Source organism: Capsicum annuum, chromosome 12 (genome assembly GCF_002878395.1).
Source record: "Capsicum annuum cultivar UCD-10X-F1 chromosome 12, UCD10Xv1.1, whole genome shotgun sequence".
Lineage (NCBI taxonomy): Eukaryota > Viridiplantae > Streptophyta > Magnoliopsida > Solanales > Solanaceae > Capsicum > Capsicum annuum.
The window spans coordinates 20527872-20550312 of record NC_061122.1 but is presented as its reverse complement, the minus strand read 5'-3'; the positions used below and the strand labels follow the sequence as shown (position 1 = coordinate 20550312).

Genomic DNA, 22441 nt, shown 5'->3' with positions numbered 1-22441 from the left:
ATTAATTTATATCGAATGTCAATTTAATTTAGCCAATCTATTAAATTTATCCATAATTGAAATCAAATTGACCATAATTGCAATACAATTGGTCAACTGATTTTTAATTTGACCCCAAAATTCTTTAACCTTCCCCATTTTAAATTGGGCCACGAAAGTAGCCCAACAAAACAATAACAACAAACAGCCCATGCCACGGCTGACCCGCCTCGGGCGCAACAACACTCTAGCTCTCAATCACTCTAATCAACCGAACCAGCAGCCCAAAATCCCAAGACCCGTCCCGTTGTTTATATTCTTCAACTTCAATGAACAACAGCAACTTCATACGCGTACAACACTAAAAAGCAACAACAACAGCGAACAGCTTCAATATCGATGATAACTACTACAACAACTTCAGCCATACTTCGACCCGCAATCGACCCGACCTCAACCCATTTCTCGTATGTATCATGTACCCTCCCACGCGGATCTGTACAATGAAGATGCTGAGAAGCTTGTAGAAATTGCTTAGCTGGCTCTTCTAACATTCAAATCCACGAATTTGAGGGAAAATTGGTACGAATTAGTACACATTTCTGTGAATTCTATTGGTTCTTGAGGATTATTCCTTTTTCCGAATTTCCATTGATTAAACCCATTAAATTTTCTTCAAAAAGTTCCAAAAATCAGTACTAGAATGAGGTATATCCTCATTCAAAATTCGAATTCACCCAATTAAAATTCCACAAATTACCCCTAAAAATCCTTTGTCCCACATCGGTGAAAGCTAAAAATTCCTCCCATTTTGTTTTCAATAAATAGTTCATTGTGGAGCAAATTAAGGACAAGTCTCAGGGTTTGGAAAAAGCTTTGAGCAAAAAGAATTCAAATTTTCGTGAAATATTTTCTTTTTGTTGAAAATCGTGGGCTAATCAAAGTTCTCGAGTTGACGGCAATATTTTTTAATGGTGGCTGTGACTTCGACGGAAGCCCAAAGACCTGTTTTGCTGCCCCGAAATAGGTAATATTTCGTCTCTTTTAATTTCGATATTTTTTCTTCTTTTTGTCAATTTTTTGTAGCGTGTTAGCCTTAATGATAGAAGTGCTGAGAATTGTTTGTTGTAGAAAGGCTTACAGGCCATAGTACTTGTGTTTAACAAAATTTGCAATAGTTTCGTCTATTTTGTCGGTCGCTTGATGTTTGTGATTCATGTTTGAACGCGTCAATCAGTGTATGTTTAAGATTGTTTTATGGAGCTGCTTGTTCTAATTTAGTGTTTATTTTGGGTATAGAAGTAAACTTCAGTGGGTTTTTTCTGTTAATTTTTCTTTTTCTTTGGAGTAGGTTTATTGTAGTTGTGTTGTTCCTTCCCCTTTCCAATTTACTTTAACGTCTATTAGGTTAGGAGCTTTACATCTGCTTGTATTCGGCATAGTCTCAATGTTTTGTTTAAAGTTATCTTTTTCCTCATTTGTGTTATCATGTGGTAGAGAAATCAAATAGGATAAAATTGGCTTTGCATACTATATGTGCAGTGAAATGCTTAATTAGTTTGCCTATTCTATGGAACATATTGTTGCTTTCTTTCTCCTAAGGATAAATATAATAATTTGGAAGACGTTCTATTTTAAGTTGTTTCCTGTTTTACTCCAACCTTTGTTGCTGTTTTGAGTTTTGATAACACTCATTTATGTCTAAAAAGGGGCTAGGATACATTAATCATCGTCAAAAAGTAGTTAATTCTTGTGCACGTTGAGTTGTTTCACCTCTTCTAATTGCTTTTATTTCAATCCCAGTGTATGTGTGGAATTGATTCACTTTGCTTGAAATTCTATAATTACTTTGAATTTTTCTTCAATGAATATATAAAGGCAAATTTTGGGAGAACACTCTCTAGTTCTTCTCTCAAAAGTGGGAAGTAGCAAATGAAACAAAGTTTCATCATATTCGATCTTCATCACTAAGATCCTTCTGCCGGCAACTTTAGATAAGTATATTTTGCTTGGATCATTTTAATTTTTTTCCTTTTTTCTCTCTGGTTGCTCGACTTATTCTTAAGTTTTCATCTTTAATGTTTTCTTTCTTATTTGACATCATGAGTATGTTGCTCATGAGGTTTGTTTAGTTTAATTCTCAACTCTAGTGTATGTCTTAGTGCTTTTTCTTGTTCTTGTATGTTAATGCTTTGGTATCTTTATAAAAGTTTGTATCTTGTTGCACCCCATTTCACAAGAAACTTTCTGAAATTTTTCTTTCAAATTCACTCGAGATGTCTTCTCGCGGTTTCATTTATTTTCTTTGTGATGCTTTGATCGACTTTAAGGGCTATAATGAACACATTTTAGGATTTGATGATTCTCCCTAGTTCATAATGTTAAAGAAAGAATTGATGGAGCCTTGGAGATAGGCAATGTAATCTCACATGCTTCTCTTCTTTTATCCCCAAATCTTTGTTTGCAAGTTTGTGTTTTCTTATCATTCTTATCCCTGCTCACTAAGCCTCCCTCCATGAAGTTAGTATTGGACATGTCTATTCTTTAAAATCGGTCTATACGTTTTTAGGTATTGATGATAGCTATAATTGCATGACTTTACTATGTCAAACATGCCCATTTTCTTTGGCCTTTCTATATCTTGGCTTACTGTCTTTCATTTTTATTTTTATTTTGGACCATAATAGTTTCCTTTTGATTTATCATTTTGTTATATTACTCCATTATGCATGCATCTTAACTTTCTTTATGTCTTCTTTTGTATGCGAATTTGTTCGAAGTCCAAATGGACTCTTCTCCTTTGGCATTCCATAATGAGCCAAATGAGGCCCATCCCTTATAGCTGATCACTTTGGATAAAAGAGTCTGTTGCTGTGGAAGAAGAAAAATTGGTCGAAACCCATTGATGAAGTCGTTAAATTTATATTGTTGTTTTTATTTATTTATTCATTCATTTGGACTTCAAAATCAAAGTTGTAAATTAATATAAGTAAAGCGGTTATGGGCTGAAAGCCCAAAGTACTAGTTTAGGACTGGTGCAAGTGGGCCAAAAGTCCAATCGAATAGTTTAGAACAGGTTCATAGATTTGGGTCCAAATGGGTTTAGATATCTCAATCTCTTCCCTCCATCTCTTTTTCCTTATATTTATTTGCTAGTTGTTTCCTAAGGCGTATTTAAATTCCCTACTAATTCATCAAAAAGTTATTTCGCATAAACCTCAAAGATGTTTTCTCAATCAATTTCTTTAAAAAAAAAATCAAATATTTTTTTCAAGTTAGTCAAACAATCATTTTCAAATAGTCCGGATAACTGTGAGTTAGCTGACATTTTAGGTGCCTTAAAAATCTTTCTAAAATGTTAATAAGAACCTCTTACCCGAAATTTTCTTAAAAGCTTAAATCTTTTTCTGTTTTAAGACTTAGGATTTTCTTTAAAATTTTCTTAATTTCTTTTCAAATAAATAAAGTGGCGACTTTATAATTTCTTAAATTATTTCAAAATTTTCTTTAAAGTCTTGAAATAATTTAAAAAGTTGAAATCAATATTTTTCAAGCCTTCAAGTTAAAAGGGGATAAAACACATCATATTTTAAAATATGTTTTTCCTTTATGAGAAGAGACATTTTTTTTACCCCGCTGAACTTGTCCTCCAAACTCATTTTAGCACTTAAACTTAATTTTCATTTATTTACCTCCCTTAGCATCTTTAAAGTGTATTTGTTAGATCCCTAAAGCTGACGTGACATTTTTTTTAAAAAAAAGGGCGTGTATATTTATTAAAAAAAATAATTTCAGTAATCTTATATTTAAAATATAATAAAAAAAGAAAAAAAAAGAAAATTAAAATAAAAAATTGACAATTTTTTCTTCTTTCTTCTTCAAATCATCATCAACAACAACAACACTCAAACCTCCATTAACAACTTCAAATTCTTTTCACTTTCCTCCATTAACAACACCACCCAAGAACAACACTTTCCTTTAATTTTTTTCATTTTCCTCCATTAACACCATCCAAGAACAAACATGAAAACACTATTAAATAATTTTCTCCGTTGAACACCATCTCAACCTTCAATCCAACTCCATCAAAATTTAGCTAAAAATTACATTAAATTGATGATTTTGTTTTTGAATCACTTATCATCAATCAGATTTCTTTTGATTTTTACTTTTAAATTTTTTTTTATTAATAAGACAATTTGAAAAAATTAATTTTAACTTGATGAAAGTATTTTTGTGTTTGAATAAGAAAAAAGAGGGTGGGGGTGAGGGACTAAAAGGGAGAAAGAACGGGGGGGAATTTTTTATTATATATATATATATATACACACACTAGTTAAGAGGAAAATCCGTCGACTTTTAAAATCGTAAGGGTTCAAGTCCCTCTATCCCCAAAAAGACTATTTCAACCCCCAACTATTTTTCCAACCCCCTTTTGTTAGCAGTTTCAAATTACTTATCTTTCTCATTCACTCTATTCTTTTAGAACTGAACATCTTTGAGCAAGGAATCCCTAGTTGAATGATTACCAATATCATTACTCAATACTGAAACTTACAAAATTATTTTTTTTTATGAGTTCAAACATCATACTAAATAGGATATTTATTTAATAATAAAAATAAATATAATAATTAAATTTAATATCTTTTGAGTATGTAAAGATGGAGAATTTATTTATTAAACCTAACCTTTATCAAAAATATTTTTAAAAGTCGATTAACATTCATCTACCATTTGTAAATTACAACAAAACAATACAATGATAGAGACATTAAAATAATACAATTAAATCTAATCTTTACACACAAAAATTTCTTATAACCGACCGACATTTATCTATCACCTGTAAACTGCAACAAATAATACGATAAAAGTGATATCAAAATAATACAATTAAACTTAAATTTTACACACAAAAATTTCTCAAAGTCGATCAAGATTCATCTAAGAACAGTAAATTACCACAAAACAACAAACTAATAGAGATATTACAATAATACAATTAAACCTAACCTTTAATTAAAAAAAAGAAATCAAAGTCGACCCACATTCATCTAACATCTGTAAATTAAAATAAAACAATAAGATAATAAAGATATCAAAACAATACAGTTAAATCCAACATTTACATAAGAAATTCTTCAAAGCCAATCGACATTCATCTACGACCTGTAAACTATAAAAAAAATATAAGAGTGATCACAAAGTTTCGATTTTGATCCAACTAATTCTTGTCTGAGCAGAAGTTTTGAACCTAAAGAATGATTTTGAATGAAAACAAAGAAGATATATATACACATATGTTGAATTCTATTATACTGACAAAAACAGTGAAGAGCATCCACCAATCTAGACCTGCTATTAAATCAAGTTAGATTCGCATCAATCATATTCTCCCAATAGCCAAATCGGTTTATTCTCTAGTTTAACGTACATCTCAATATTTATAGAAGTATTTGCTTGATAGAGTACTATTTTAGGAGTGTTTTTCTAATTGAACAATAGAAAGAAAAATATTAATTAATTCTCCTATCTTATATTTTAGGAGTCTCATATATTTTAGGAAGTCTAGTTGAAAGAAAAATATTAATTAATTCTCCTACCATATATTTTATGAGTCTCATATATTTTAGAAAGTCTAGTTAATATAATAAAAATAATTAAAAATAAATTTAAAAATAGTGAAAAGACAATTTTGTCTAAAGAAGAGTTTTTTAATGAAGGGCAAAAAGTTCAAATCACTTTTCTAAGGGTTTTCACACTTTTAATATATTATACATATATATAAAAATATATATTATTTAATATATATATATAAATATTAAATATATATTTTTTTCTTTTTAAAATAAAAATAGTATGTGTGTGAGATTTTTTTTTTAAATCTTAATTTCTTACGTGGCAATGATCTCGTACTTACTTGACACTGATTTGGCATTGACGTGACGCGTGTATAATCTACACTGATTTGGTATTAACGTGACATGTGTATAGTCTACTCTCCACTGTAAGAGTGGTATTCAGTTTTGAAGGGTGAAACAAATACATTTTTTTAAAAAATAGAAATTAAGTTTAAGTGCTGATTTTGAAAAATAAGTTCACGAGAAAAAGATTTCTTTTCTCTTCCTTTATTCGTGTGGAAGACAGAAATCCCATTGATCATTTGTTCATGACAGTCCATTCCATCACTGCAAATCGTGCAGGCTTTTTAAAGCTGCTTTGTCATTTTCCCCTTTTCATGAATCTGAAAAGAAGAAAAAATAGAAACGAAAAATATCCATCATCTTATTAGCCATGCTTTTATATGCATTTTGTGTGCTTATTCTGGGCAAGTGTTTGGTATAAATATTGTTTGTAATATTTTAAAATATATTTAAATTTATTTTAAAATTTTTATTTAATCATAAATATTTTTAAAGAATATATTTTCATAATATTTGTATTTTTGGAAAAACGCAGGTGTTTTCACTATTTTTGAATTCAATTTTTATACTTTTTAATTTATATTTTTCAAAAAAAAAAACTATTTTTTTATTTTCTTAAAATTGTAAAAAGAAAAATCTAAATTTATTTTCACTTATTTTTTAACTTAAAAACCACCCCATTTCCAAAATATTATTGTCAACACAATTACAATTCTATTTTTAACTTAAAAAATAACAAATAAAGTGAATATGTTTTGGTTTTTAGTATAATAGAGTTAAGCCAGAAAAAAAAAACAAATAAGATTACATACAAGTTTAAAGTTAAGCCAGCGTGAAAAATTTTTATAGCACAAGGTACTACAATAGTATCTCACGATCTATTTGCTCTTTTCTTGTAATTAATTCTTATTTTAGTTGATTAAAAGTCTGAAGGTTATAACCGGTCATGCATTAAACATACAGATGCATATATACTCGATCTATGGAGATATCCCAGTAAAATGGATAAAGATGGTACATTATGAGTAAATAGAAAGGAAACATCGGTATAAATTGTCTTGTTGAGTACAGAACCACCAAGCCCAATGCAACCAACAGGTAACCAAAAAAGAACAAAAGATGAATATATATTGATGTGGTAACACAAAAAAAAAAAAAGAAAAAAGGACATAGATATTGGTAACTCAGCTAAAATTAAACCGCTAGACCAGCAGTATACTTAATTCCTGTAGGAGGCAACCATGAGTTACCCAAGATGAATTGAGCTACTGTAAAATTATTTGCCTGTGATGAATCATTGAGCAGATGATAACCAGGCCATTTGATTCTGGCGCCGAAGCCCGCACCAGGGCCGTAATTCTCATACTCCGCGTAGTACAATGTGTCAAGTGATACATTGCCGTTCCACTCTAACCAACCCTGAGGCCTAATTACGCTACTCATATACGATTGCATGATCACAGTGCGTGAATAAGTCTTCCACGGCCTGCCAAGATATGTGAATGTTGAGTTGAGGGAAGCAAGTAGATCTTGTTCACCTGATATGTTGGAGAATTGGATGGAGAAGCCTGTTGTCTCTGCAGTTTCCTTTCTACCCTGGGCTGTAATGGTGTTCTTTTGTTGAGGCAGTCCTTTTCGCGCCAATATTTGACAGTTTTGGAAGATGGCTGTGCTATCTCCAAAAATGAAATCAACTGTGCCAGTAATAATGCAGTCTCTGTAGAATTGTCGCATTGAGTGAGCATAGAGAGTGTCCTGGTAGCCCCTCACCGCACATCTGAACAAGACTGACAAGTCAGAGTCCGATCGAAATGCAACTGCTTGGTGTTTTTCGGGTCCTGCCGTGTTCTCAAATGTCATGTCCCGTGCAATGAATCCTTGGCCTTTCACAGCTGTACGTATATATTCAGAAGCAGATTCAGACTTTTGAACAAGCTAAGGAAATTTTAGAATATGTCAAATATCACGCATAGTAATTACTATATTTTAATTTATGTCAAAGGACTCACATTTTATTACGATTTTATTTATTGTTCTTTGTCTTTGAGTCAAAATTCTATCGGAAACAACCTCTCTATTTCAAAGTTAGTGGTATGGATTGCGTACATTTTACCCTCTCCAAACCTCACTACGTGAGAATAGCTGAATTTGGTGTTGTTGTTGACTCACATTTTACAAGTATACAAGAAAATATATTTTTATTTATTCTAGGTAATACTTATAATTTTTCGAATAAGAGAATTATGTTTAACTCTATGCCCTGGCTGTATTATATGCAAATATGATGCATGGCCACCGACAATGTAATGGCGTACCGCGTACGTAACTCGGAGTTATCAAATTATTTTCAAACCTTGCGTTTTGTCTTATAATAACTAGCTAGTGCATGATGATTCATTTTACGTTTGACTATGTAAAACATGAATGCTGTCAACGTAAATTTCCCAAAGTCTACACGTAGATGTCATTCAAGCTCAAACCTCTGTAAGAATGACCCAGTAGTTCTCACTATTAATACAAACAAATTTGTTAGGGGCATTTCGTTCAAAATTCGTGTGGTGCTAATAGTGTCATGATCAAATCAAAAGCAACTAATAGAGTCTACCTAGTAACATCAATTTCAATAAGTTATTTTTATACTTTAGATGGGAATATGCAGAAGACAGCAGGAACGACAAAAAATCAATTGCTATCTAATCAATTCACAAATAGTAGCTAGGAGTAATTCTTTTTCTTCTTCAGAAAATATAGTTTGACTCGAAGACTTTGAACTGGAATGACTGAAAAATCACTTTTTGAATGGTATTTTGATAATTAAAGTGGCACGGAGGGTTATATTATCATTTTACAATTTTTCGATACCCAAATTACCCTTCCTAATTGAAAATCATCGTTAATTTCTATCCGATTTTGAACAAACCATTAGCCTACACCTAAATTTAGGCTAGCTGACACAAAGTACTCTTTTCAAGAGTTATCCTATCTACACAAAAGAGAGCAAAAAAATCTTATTCTCCCCCTTTTTAATATTATTGGATCCACTCTCATAAATGCACCAAAGTCTTTCCTCTCCATCTCTCTCCTTTTTCAACCCTTTTTCATTCCTTCTTCCATTTCTCTCTCTTTTTAACACTTAGTAGCTGCTTCGCCAAGAAAACTAAAAAAATTTTAAGTTGGAGTTGTGTTTAACTATGTCTTTTTAAAAAAAAAATTAATTTTTTTAAAAAAATTTAAAATATAATTTTATACCCTAACTTTTATAAACTATCAAAATCACCTAACTAAAATTTACCTACTAATGAAAAAAGAACATAATTAGCCACTATTATAAAAATAATTGCATATACATGGTCATATTTAATGAATTTCAATTATGACATATATAATATTTATATTAATAGCCATTTTCTCATATTTGAAAATTTTAAATATGAATGTTATATTAACAGATCACTGTATCCTATTTTTTAGGTAACAAATATTATCTTTCAAACAAATTTATTTTTTTAGGAATTTATTTCCTTCATTTTTCGTTCCTAAAAAATAGGAATGATGAGTTGTTATTAAATTTTAGAGTGCCGCTAATTTATTTCTTTAATTTTCTTATACATAAAAGATTTTGCTATGTGTGAATAAATTATTTCTATGTAAAACATGCTTTGCATATTTATGGTATATTATATCATATACCATAAATATATAAATATGCTTAGTACGTTTCTGAATACTTTGTATATTTATAGATGTATATATGGTATATACATGGTATAAACTTCATAAATAACATACTTGGTATATTTATATTATAAATATGCTTAGTATATTTCTTAATACTTTATATATTTATATATGTGTGTATATAGTATATACATGGTATAAACTTTATATATAACATACTTTGTATATTTTTATTATAAATATAATACTTTATATATTTATGGGTATAAATATAAATTAGCAGTAAAATAATGTCTTAAATAAGGGAGAATATTAAATAAGAGAAAAATAATGATGAGAGAGAAAAAGAGATATATATTAATTAGAATAGCATTAAGTTTGACATTATAATTATCTTATTCTTTAAAACTGCTATATACGTAATATTGAAAAAGTAATGTTATAAGGAGAGTTTTATGTAAAAATTTAAAAGATTGGGATTATATGTAGTAATAATAATAAAAGTTGAAATTGAAGTTGAAAAATTGTGAAAACAACAAAAACCTATTTCACAAATTTAAGAATTTAAGAAAAATTGCACCACTTAGAAGAAATTCTGAGTATAGTCTGTTTCACAAATTAATAGAATATTTTATTTTTATTATTAAATTAATATATTATGATATTTTTTTATATTTTTTTAATTATAAGATATGTAGTGCCAGAACTTAGCTGCATCTTTATAGGATTTTGAGAATGTCAAATGTATTCCCTTTAGTTAGTGATTTTGATCATTACTTTTATCTGAAGAGGCATAGAAATAAATTTCACTCTTTATATTGGTAATCTTTTGGTAAACAACATTTTTACATCTAAATTATGTTATTGAATTAATTGAGATAAAATATCCTAAAATAAATATCATGAAAAGTAAAATCAAAATTTACGAATAACTGAGGGACCAAAACATCCTTCTTCCTAATATTAACAGTATATTAAAATCTTTACACCATCACTATATATTTAACTTAAATCCAAAGATATTCAGTACTTCACAGTTTCAAAACCCTCAGTATCAAAATATTTATCATAATTCTTTTTACTCAGTATCAAAATATTTATCATAATTCTTTTTAAGTCATAAATGTAAACTTTGAATAGTATTATAAATTGTATTTTGTTCTTATTAATATGAGAAAGATTGCAATTTATGATACTTTAAGTATCATTTTTAAATATCTAGATTTTAATTCTACAATATTGAATTAATCTAATCTAATTTAGATTTAAAAAATACTCCATTCGTCTATCTTCTCTTGTCTATATTACTAAAATTAGTGTCCAATTATACTTGTTCAGGTTGAAAATCAACGAATCAATTTATCTATTTGTGTCGATTATACCCTTGATATTATATCTATTCATTAGACCTAATGTATCTTTAAAAATATGAACAAATTTACTATATTTAAAAGGTGATAGTAAATTATATTATACTTATTACTTTTTTAGATATTTATCTAAATCAATGAATAATGGACAAGTATTATTGGATCGAGGAAATAGGAGTAAAGCTAACTAATAATGAGAGGGTTCATTCAAGTCGTACTGTTTATATAAGTTTACAGTTATTTTTCATGTATATAAAGCAAATATTAAATCTACTTTCGATTGATTTTTTTATTTATATTTTTCAATTTTAAACTCCTTACTTAGGATGTTCCTCCACAACTGCGAGAGAGTGGTTAAATTGACCCACGCAAATAAAAACAAGAGTAGTAATTTGGATGAATTCTCTCACTCGCACACAAAGCTTTCATTTCATCACGTGTACAAAAAAGAAATAAACATCTCAATTTCATGCTATAATTTGAGACAAGAAGAACAACAATAAATGTATAATAAGAATTTTATTGTAGTGTACTTTAAATCAAACTTACAAAATTCAAGAAAATCAAACAATCTAATTTTACTATATGGATATATAGCTCATTAATACAAATATTGTCAATCTTAATTTGATAAGTTAAAAAAATTGACCAATCAAGACTTATATACACATCAAATGAGGAATTTAACGTAAATTGATCGGCAACTTAAATTTTTATCATACTGGTGAAAATTTAATTTCTCACTTGTAATTTTTTTTTTATTTTCTCTTCTCCCATCTTAATATAATAAAAAATTTCAAAATAAAATATATGTTTTAATTTCTTTAAAGTTCCTCTTTTGAGTCATCACGTTCTATTTTTTTTTTTTCATTAATATTTTTTCCTTTTTCTCTTCGATGCTCCTTCTCCTCAACAAATATTTTATATCCAATTTCAACATAACTAAAAAATTAAAACCAAGTCATTTTGAATATAAATTAGGTTTTAGAATTATCAAAATATAAATTACTCCCTCTTCTAAATTTATATGAGTTACTATGACTTGACACGAAATTTAAGAAAGAATTTTTTTTAAAAATTTGTGTTCTAAAATAAATGGCGGATGTTTGTGTGGCTATAAATCATTTCATTAAGAATAAAATGGTGTTTTAAAATTTAAATTATTATTAAATATAAAAATTTGTTATTCTTTTTTAGACTGATTAAAAAATGAGTCATATAAATTGAGAGAGAGCTAATACAAATCATCCTATATATGTGCATGTGTAATTATGATTTTAAAACAACTATTTATATAGCTAATTTGGTGCAGATTCACATTTTTAACATTTTAAAAGGTCCACAACTAAATTAAATTTTGTAAATTAATAAAAAATAAATTGAGCCTCAAATTATCACGACTTTAATTATCACAATAGCTAACTCCTAATAGAAAAATATTGATTCAATCTATGTTAGGATCGAATGAGTCTCAATTTATCACGATTATAATTAACATATATAGTTGACTTCTAACTAACGAATGTTGATTCAATCTATATCATGATTAAATTGAGTCTCAATTTGTCATGACTAAAATTAACATAAATTTTAGGCTTCTCTTTATAAAATATTGATGCAATTTATATTAAAATTAAATTTTGACTTCTCTTTGTAAAATATTGATGCACTTTATATTAGAATTAAATTTATTCTCAATTTGTCACCATTATAATCAACATAAATGTCTGATTTCTAATTAAAAAATATTGATTCAATCTATGCAATAATTAAATTAAGTTTTAATTTATCACGACTATAATCAACATAAATGTTTGACTTTTTTTTGTAAAATATTGATGCAATTTATATAAGAATTAAATTAATTCTTTATTTGTCACTATTTTAATCAACATAAATGTTTGACTTCTAATTATGTTAGAAGTAAATTGAGTTTCATTTTTTCACGATCACAATCAACATAAATGTTTGACTTCTTGAAGATTATAATCAACATAAATATTTGACATCTAATTAAAAAATGTTGATTTAATATTTATTAGAATCGAATTGAGTCTCAATTTATCACAACTATAGTCAAATAAATGATTGACTTCTAAATGGGGAATATTGATTCAATCTATGTTAGGATTGAATCATGTGTCAATTTGTCAGTATAGTCAACATAAATGATTGATTTCTACTTAGAAAATGCCGATTCAATATATACTAAGAATAAATCGAGTCTGAATTTGTGAATTTCACAATTCGCCAACATAATTATTAACTTCTAGTAACTTAATATCACTTTTAAATTTATTTTTAATGAAATAGAGTAATAATAATAATAATAATAATAATAATAATAATAATAACAATAATAATAATAATAATAATAATAATAATAATAATTGATTTGAGATTTTTTGAGTTCGAGTTGACCATTTGTTTAAAAATTTAAGCGAAATAATATGAAAAAATATTTGAAAGTTTTGGTTGACACGATTGTTGACCTCTAATAACTGAGCTTCACTCTTATGCATACTTTAAAGATTTATTTCATGAGATGAAGTGAAAAATAATTTAAAAAGATATTAGCTTAGAATTATTTTTTTTAGTTCAATTTTGATCAATTATTAATATATTTTTTAGCGAAAATATATAAAAAGAAAAATAATTTTTAGTCAACACAATTATTAACTTCTAATAACTTTAATTCACTCATATGTATATTTTTAAGGTGAAAAACTTTGTGAAAATAGTCAAACTTTCAACAAATTGGAGGAGCCCGTAATCTAACTTCAAAATTATTATATGTAGTCAATGTATCAACTGTATGCAACCGACTTTATTCGTTATAAGATATAAATATAATGAGAGTAGTTACATGCAACTTTTTTCACTTTTTTTCGTTTTTATTTTCGTTTTCTGTTTTCTTTTCGTTTTTTCGCGCTCTTCTATTTCTAACTTCTATTTCCCTTTCTTTCCTTTTTCAATTCTTTTCTTTTTTCGTTTTTAGGTACTTTTTGCTCTTTTTTTTTTTCCTTTTTGCATTATTCCTTTTTTAAAAATTTTCTTTTTTTGGGTTCTTTTTCCTTAGTTTTTTTCGTGTGTGTTTTTCCTTCTTTTTGGTTTTTTTCTTTTCCTTTTTCCTATTTTTGTTTCATTTTTTTCACTTTTTTTTTCTCTCTCCAATCTCTAACTTCTATTTTCTTTCTTTTTTAAAAATTTTCCTTTCTTTTTTATTTTTTTCGGTCTCTCTTTTTTGTTCTATTTTTTTTTTTTTTTGTATTCTTAAAATATATGGCCGCGTCGAGCATAAATCATGAATGATAATAAAAATAATACAATTACATATTGTATTTGTATTCGCACCGTCATTTATATTTCTTGTCTTTGTTGATGCAATTCTATTTGTATTTTTATTTTATAGGTCGCACTTGTATGGATGTACTTAATTGAAAAGAAAGATAATGAATTGTAACACCTTTCACTCCCACTTCTATTAGGGATCGTTTGAATTGTAATTAATTAAAACTTAGGCTAAATAAGATAATTAAGAGCTTATGTTTGTTCAGTAGTGTAGTTTTTTTTCTTTTTAATATTTATATTTTGTGAACTAAAGTGAAAAAAAATAAATATTGGATCGAAAAATTTTCTCGGCTTCATTTTTTACAAACTAATTAAGTTTCTTAGATAAATTAATTATGAAAAATACTTTGTAATTTTAGTGAAACAATATAGAAATACTTCAAAAATCTTAAATATAATTTAACTAAAATAAATTTGTATTTTATCGCGACTGTCTAGTCTCATACTCGTGATCCAATGATTATAAGTTTTTTGACCAGTTTGTTAGAATAACATTATGTGACGATCCCAACAATTTTTATTAATTTACTTAATCTTTACATACAGTTGAATGTTCAGTCAAACCTATATAAACTCAACATGCGGGTTATTTAGAGTCAAAATAAAATTTATACTAAATTTTTTAAGTCAAATTTAATTGATTTTATAGTTGAAATATCATGTTGATAATCTTCAATTGAATTGCTATTTAAAGATAATTTTCTATTGTTTGTAAATAAAATAAAAATCAATTTAACTTTAAAAGTACTTGTATTATTTATTAATCACTATACAAATAAATTAATTTAGCGACTAAACTATCACTATTCAATTCCAAAAATTTCATTCATGATTTCTCTTAGTTAAATATTTTTATTACTTTGAATTTTTTTTTTTAAATTATAGGAGAAATTTTGTAGATGAGATATATTGAAGATTTAAAATTTAAAAAAAAAAAGTAAAAAAATCTATATGGTAAAACAACTAAAGAGATTGAAGTATTGGAAGAAAAAAATATATAATACAAATAAAAATGATGATTAAAAGACTTTAAATCAGATAAAAGAACTTAGAATAAGAAAAGAAAAAATAGAATAAAAAAGTAAAAATATAAGGAGTAAATATGAAAGAATAATAAAAAATATGAAATAAGAAAAATATGAAAGAATAACAAAAAATATGAAATAAGAAAAATATGAAAGAATAATAAAAAATAAGAAATAAAAGTTATAGTAATTTTGTTTTTGGAGGAAAAAATAAATGGTTTTGGAGCCTAAAGAAAATAAGAAAGATATGGTTTTGCATTTTGGAGGAAAACATAAGCTGATTTGGAGCTAGAGGACGTTATGATCTTTTTATGACTTTCATGCCATTCGTGCCAAAGTGATTCGAGTCATTTAGCAACACCCTTTCTTCATTGTTCATGAGTGCAGGTCCAACCTAAGGAAGCTGGAATGTCTAGTGGTTAGCCATGTCTATCGAGAACAAAATGGAGTCGCAGATGCACTTGCCAAACATGGTGCACAAGCGATAAATTTTGAACAAGCTAAACTTTTGCTAGTTCCTCCAATGTATGCCATGTAGAAATTACAGGCAAACATCCTAGGAACTACATATCAAAGATTAGTTAGGAATCTTGATGTTGCACAATATATTCAATGCCAATATGTAACTTCCATTGTTGATTTTGATCCAGATTGATGACTCCCGGATATATTTAGTAAAACTCATGCTATTATTATGATATGAAGCATCCCTTTCACCAAAAAAAAAAAAAACACCCTTCCTTTTTTTCATCTTTTTATAAACAGTTCTTTTTTTGTGATCCGAACGTCTTATAGTCTTATTGATATGCCTGGTGGGACCAAAAGATTTTCCATAATAAATGGCCAAAGAAATGAATTTATGAAAAACTCGAAACCAAAATAAGTCAAGACATACGAAAAGTGATCAAAATAGGTCACCTACTTATTAAGTTACCAAAATAGGCTAAACGTAATAAATTATTACGTTATTATGTATTTTTCTTAACGATCAACTGACGGAGGTGAACAGTTAAGATACTGTTTATAAAGCATAACAAATTATTACATTTTACAAAAAGTAATATAAAACATAATAATTTATTACGTTTTATACAAAAATAAAAAAATCAATGTACTATCATATCATCTTTATGTCAAATCATGTAAAACGTAATAATTTATTATGATTTACAAAAAGTTCTTTAAAACGTAATATTTTATTACGTTTTGCAAAATTTTTTGTAAATCATAATAAATTATTACAAACTACTGTCCCATCATTTACTTACCTTATTTTAAGGGTAAACCCCCCACCCCCCCACCCCACCCCATCTAACTGTGTCATCCCTTTTACTTAGTTCTTTGATTTTTAGCGGTCCCCCCACCCCACTCCCACCCCCAAGCGACGAACTTATTTGATTTTCAGCGATCTCTTTGTAATAAATTTTTATGTTCTACACAAAAATAAAAAAAATAAAAAAGAGAGAAGTATCAATTTCCCCCTGAACTTGTCTCATTTTATTTATGGTGCACTTGAACTTTGAGTCATTTTAAGTACTCCGAACTTGTTGTTTTAGTACGTCACGTGGTCCTTTTTGGCCCACATATCACAACGTGTAAAACATGTGCGTACACGTAAAAAAAAATGCTTATGTGTCTGTCCACGTGGATAAATACCATCTATTTTTCTTATACTTATCCTATATAAAAAAATAACCTACTTCTATCTTTAATTATCAAAAAATAAAGGTAAGTAAATGATGGAACAGGAATAGGTGGGGTTATTTATGTAGTTTGTAATAATTTATTATGTTTTACCAAAATATTTGAAAATTGTAATAAATTATTATGTTTTACATTATTTGACATAAAGATGATGATATGATAATACATTGTTTTTTTTCTGTTTTTCGTATACAACGTAATAAATTATTACAGTTTACATTACTTTTTCTAAAACATAATAATTTGTTATGTTTTACAAACAATATTTTCACTTTTCACCCCCGTCAATTGACCGTTAAAAAAATATATAAAACGTAATAATTTATTACGTTTAATCTATTTTGAAAACTTATTGAATAAGTAATATATTTTAATCACTTTTTTTTTTGACTTATTTTGGTTCCGAGTCATTATGGAATTACTGAACTGTAGTATTACTTGTATTTTATTTAATTCTACTATAATTAATTAGTCAATCCATGACTTGACTGATCTATTTACAGACATACATTACGGGCCATCTTTAAAGCATACGAGTAATAAATAGTGGCATTTTAGTAATCTTCTTATTATGTACAGTACTCCGATCAATATTTAAATAGTGGGGGTGGGGTTTATGTTTGAAATATACTTACTATAGTAGTACTACGCCTGAATTTGGATGTGTGTACAATAAATGAAAATGAAGACTTACCAAAGGTTGCAGATCTGTAAGTGGTCCATCCATCAATAAAACTTCTATTGCCAGAAATAACAGTAACATCAATGCCGTCACCAATCATCATTATGTTCCATTTCTTCTTACTAATCTCCACATATTCATTATAAACTCCCCTCTTGATATATATGACAAATTTTTTTGTACTTAATTGTGGTGCTGCTTCTATGGCATCTTTAATACGCGTGAAATTACCAGTCCCATCAAGGGCTACCACAGCGTCCGCTACTACCCCTTTAGTTGGAGCTGCTTGCAACAACCACCTTCGATATTTTCGTTTAAGCCAGGAGGGATATGAGTGGCTGTCTTGTTTGTTTGACGTTAGTTTCCTTTCACGGGACCACTGCCACGGATTCCCACGTCTGTCATTGGCCTGGCCCTGGGGGGCGTTCTTAGGGGCGGGACGGACCATATAAAGAATGTCGCGGACTAATAAAGTAACTTGGTTGAGACTTCCCGCAACCAAATTCTTAACAAGCCCGTTCGTCCCATCAAATCCTTCTATGCATGTGTCTTGATTAATCAGTGCTCCGCTTAAATAATTCCTCAAATCTGCACTTAGATTACCGGTGCTGTTGTTTTTCCCTGTCCCATCATCACATCACCCGTCTTTATTAAAATGTTCCTACACTAATACTTATGCTTCCAAAATAAACAAATAAGTATGAATTGTTAAATTTTAACATATAAATTTAGAAAAAAATATCAAAGACATAAATTTAATATAAATTTTCATTTTTATCCTTGAATCTCTTTTACCCAAAAAAGAAAAAAAGGTGCAGTCTCTTTTGCTTGTCAAATCGTAAGGGTAATTGTGAAAAAAAATTCAACAATTCACTTATTTGAAGCACCAATAAATACCCCAACAATTCATTTATTTCAAAACGAAGGGAGTAATTTATTATACTTCTTACTAAGTTAGACAATTATTCAATTCATTTACGTCCTCCTCGTAATATAAAAGTTCCAAAGGCCAAAAACCGCTCCGGTAGTTGTTCTGGCAAGAGTATCCAAGGGGCTAGGACTCTTTGGATTATGGGATATGACATTAAAGTGAAGATAAAGCTGACCCTAACAGATTTGCAAATTATGTAAAAGTTAAAGAGTAGAGATCTCAATTACTCTTCTGATGGTAAAAAATGAAAAAGATTTGACAAGCATGTTTATTTTCTTTCCGGGAAAATTGGTAAATTTTTAGAACAAGATAGACAATCACCAAAAAAATGATTTTTCTCTTTTACTTATCCACCTTAGTAAAATTATAAGAGAATTAGTTATTTAATTTAATTTTACCCATATCATATTTAGTAACATTTTCTCAAACTAATTAGAGTAAATAGTAGTCAAATTTAAAATTTTTAGTTACAATTACTAGTAACAACAATTTAGTTAAATAAATACTTGATGGAGAGTACAAAATGCAAAAGAGACCACACAGACTCTCTCTTTGAATTTACTTGTCAAACTGACTTGATACATTCATTAAGAAAATAATGATTTGCATTGTAATTTTGTCAAAGTGACTTGATACATTCATTAAGAAATAATGATTTGCATTGTAATTTTACCATACCATTGTTATTAATTGATGTTTATTATTATGTCTTGAAAATAATTTTAAAATTAGTAACTAATGCTAAAATCAAAATAATTTTTTTTTTTTGTCTTTTCTTAATTTTATCAAAAACGATAAGTAAAAATTTGAAAATTAAATTAAAATAGTGACAATTAAATCTGAAAGTGGGATTACCTTTTGGAACGCAAGAAGCTTTATACTATGCTTTCTTTCCACAAGGAGTGTTTAAATTCTAAGCACCCACTTTGTTAAAAATAATTACTTATAATTAGGCACTACTTTTCTGTTTTATTTTACTCGGTAACTTTACTAAAATTAGTTATTCTCTATGTTCCTTATTAATTGGTCATTTTTTTTTTTACACACGTTAAAAATCATAAATTAAAAGATAATTTTACTAATCAAATCCTTGAAGAGCTTCTTGGAAACTTTACAAATACATATGAATACTTTAAAAAAAAAATTTGCAAGGATAAGTATGAGACAATTTAATTAATATTTTTTTAATTTAGTAAGATGGACAAATAATATGAAATAACTATTTTTACTAAAATGATAACTAATATGAGATAAGAGTGAGTATTTAAATTTATTTGTCTGAGTTATGAAATTAAGAAAAGTTTATTATTTCTTTCAATAATACCTATCATTAATGACTGCATAAAATATTAATAATCAAATTAAAATTTTTAAAATATAATTAATAAAATTAATTTAATAAAATAACTTAAATACTTTAATATTTTTTAAGGAGGGTGACAAGTTAACATGAGTTTTGTGAACAGACGAGTTATATAAGTAAATGTTTTTGATGGATAGTGACAAGTCGACATAGGATTTATTTTATTATACTTTATTAAATTGAGATTCACAACAACCTTCCAAAAACTTCACTGTTGAAATAGCTTGTGGTATGAATTGTGCATACTGTATCCTCTGAGGACCCTATTGTGTAAATATAAAGTGGTATGTTATTGTAGTAGAGTCGAATACAGGTATTTGGAGCTAAAAACTTCGTAATTATGGAGAGGTTCCAAGTTCCAACTAAAAAATACCAAACCTTTTCTACTTTAATGAAGTGGAAAACAGGCTGAAAAGTAAAGGAACAAAAACACCTACTGGCATTGCGATCTAAAGTTTTAAAGCAAATAAAGCGAGAATCTCAAAAAGATTAAAATTTACTGTAGTAAACTTTCCGAAAGTTCGCTACTCAAAGAAGAACAAAAGTGTATTATTTCTTTCAATATTACCTTATCATTAATGACTCCATAAAATATTACTACCCCTGTCCCATTTTACTTATTCAAATTAATTTGACATATTAATTAAAAAAAATAATTAATAAAATGTCTAATTTATCATAGTAGACCTGTTAAATTATGTTTATTTTCATTTGAAAAAAAAATAATTAATGTAAAAGGGTAAAACATGAAAAAAAAAAAAAAAGTCTATTCTTGATTTATGAAAAATGACAAATAAAATGAGAAATCAAATTAGGAAATTTGAGACAAATAAATAGGAAAAATTTAAATTTATAAAATATAATTAATAAAATTAATTTAATAAACTAAGTTTAATACTCTCTCCGTTTCATAATAAATGAATTGTTGAATTTTAACACACAGATTAAAAAAAAAAACATTAAAGATATAAATTTAACATAACTTTCTATTTTTATCCCAAAAAAGAAAAAATTGACCTTATAATACTTTTTCAAAAGTTAATTGGTTGTCAAATCATAAGGATAAATTTGAAAAAAAAATTCAAGGATTCACTTATTTTGAAACACAAAAAAATATATCAATAATTCACTTATTTCGAAACGGAGGGAGTAATTATTTTTTAAGGAGGATGACAAGTTAACATGAGTTATGTGAACAGAGGGGTTATATAATAAATGTTTTTTGATGGATAGTGACAAGTCGACATAGTATTTATTTTATTATACTTTATTAAATTGAGATTCAGAACAACCTTCCTACTTCGCTGTCGAAATAGCGTGTGGTACGGATTGTGTAGAGAGTATCCCCTCAAGACCCCTATTGTGCAAGAATAAAGTGGTACTATGTTATTGTTGTAGAGTAGAATACAGGGATTTGGAGCTAAAAAATTTCGTAATCATGGAGAGGTTCCAAGTTCCAACTAAAAAATATCAAGCCTTTTGTACTTTAATAAAGTGCAAAACAGGCTGAAAAGTAAAGGAACAAGAACATCTATTGACATTGCAATTTAAAGTTTTAAAGCGAATAAAGCAAGAATCTCAAAAAGATAAAATTGACTGTAGTAAACTTTCCGAAAGTTCGTTACTCAAAAAAGAACAACTTAAAGTTATGGCCACTATGCACTACCTTTGGGATTCTGAGAAGCAGTGAGAGTCCAGGTAAGTTCATCTGCTGAGAGCTCCAGTAGATCAAGGCAATCAGAAATGGCATTAAAAAGTCGAAAATCACTAAAGAAGTTGGCGAATTTCGACACTATGGAAGTGACTTGCCGGATTGTGTCAATGGTGGACTTAACTGAGCCCACAAACTCCGATGTTGGTACCTGTAAACATTCTGATTGAAAAAAATCCTCCGCCCCACAGTTCACCAAAGGACAACTTACACATAAAACTACCAGAATGATCAGTCCACAAAATAAATTAGCAGGCAAATACGAACCCATAATGACCCACAATTAATTTATAAGCATGCACGTAGTTATTTTGGCTAGTGCGCCCCGAAGGAGATTTTTAATGATATAGATCTAAATTTTGGCGGGTCGAGCATTGATAATGTAGTGGTAATTATTAGGAGAAGGTCGGGATCAATTAATGAAAATATAGAAGGGGAGGAAGGGGACAGGTGAGAGCACTGAGCATTAAAGATGGAAGGTAAATATAGAAGGGAAAGGACAGGTGAGAGCACCGAGCAATAAAGATGAAGGTATATTTTCTACTAATATATAAGAGGGAGTTTGAGCAGCTTCCGTTGTCCTCCCTGCCGACAATGCACCATTTTATAATATCACTCATAATTAATTATTATACGTCGTTTATATATTAAAAATTAATAATATTTAATAAAAAATAAAATAGATTTTTATAACATGTTTATTTCAATTTTTCAATT

General features: G+C 28.0%; 1 protein-coding gene and 1 long non-coding RNA gene across 2 annotated transcripts; one reads left to right on the top strand and one right to left on the bottom strand.

Annotated features, from left to right (window-relative positions):
• The first annotated feature begins 139 nt into the window (after nucleotides 1–139).
• On the top strand, nucleotides 140–3107 carry LOC107851636. The gene is made up of 2 exons (XR_001669107.2): nucleotides 140–1006; nucleotides 1858–3107. It is a non-coding gene; the product is annotated as an uncharacterized LOC107851636 (long non-coding RNA).
• A 3799-nt stretch (nucleotides 3108–6906) lies between these two features.
• Nucleotides 6907–22321, bottom strand: LOC107850767 (pectinesterase/pectinesterase inhibitor PPE8B). The gene is made up of 3 exons (XM_016695514.2): nucleotides 21680–22321; nucleotides 17732–18340; nucleotides 6907–7801 (listed from the first exon to the last, which is right to left on the bottom strand). The coding sequence occupies exons 1-3, from the start codon at nucleotides 21993–21995 to the stop codon at nucleotides 7104–7106; spliced, it is 1623 nt and encodes a 540-aa protein (XP_016551000.2). The 5' UTR covers nucleotides 21996–22321; the 3' UTR covers nucleotides 6907–7103.
• Nucleotides 22322–22441: the final 120 nt, after the last annotated feature.

Coding starts and splice junctions, on each gene's coding strand:
- LOC107850767 (XM_016695514.2), bottom strand. CDS start 21,995: ATGGGTTCGTATTTGCCTGCTAATTTATTTTGTGGACTGATCATTCTG. Junction 18,341..21,679: donor TGCTTCTCAGAATCCCAAAG/GTAGTGCATAGT, acceptor ATGATGGGACAG/GGAAAAACAACAGCACCGGT. Junction 7,802..17,731: donor TTACAGATCTGCAACCTTTG/GTAAGTCTTCAT, acceptor ATATACGTACAG/CTGTGAAAGGCCAAGGATTC.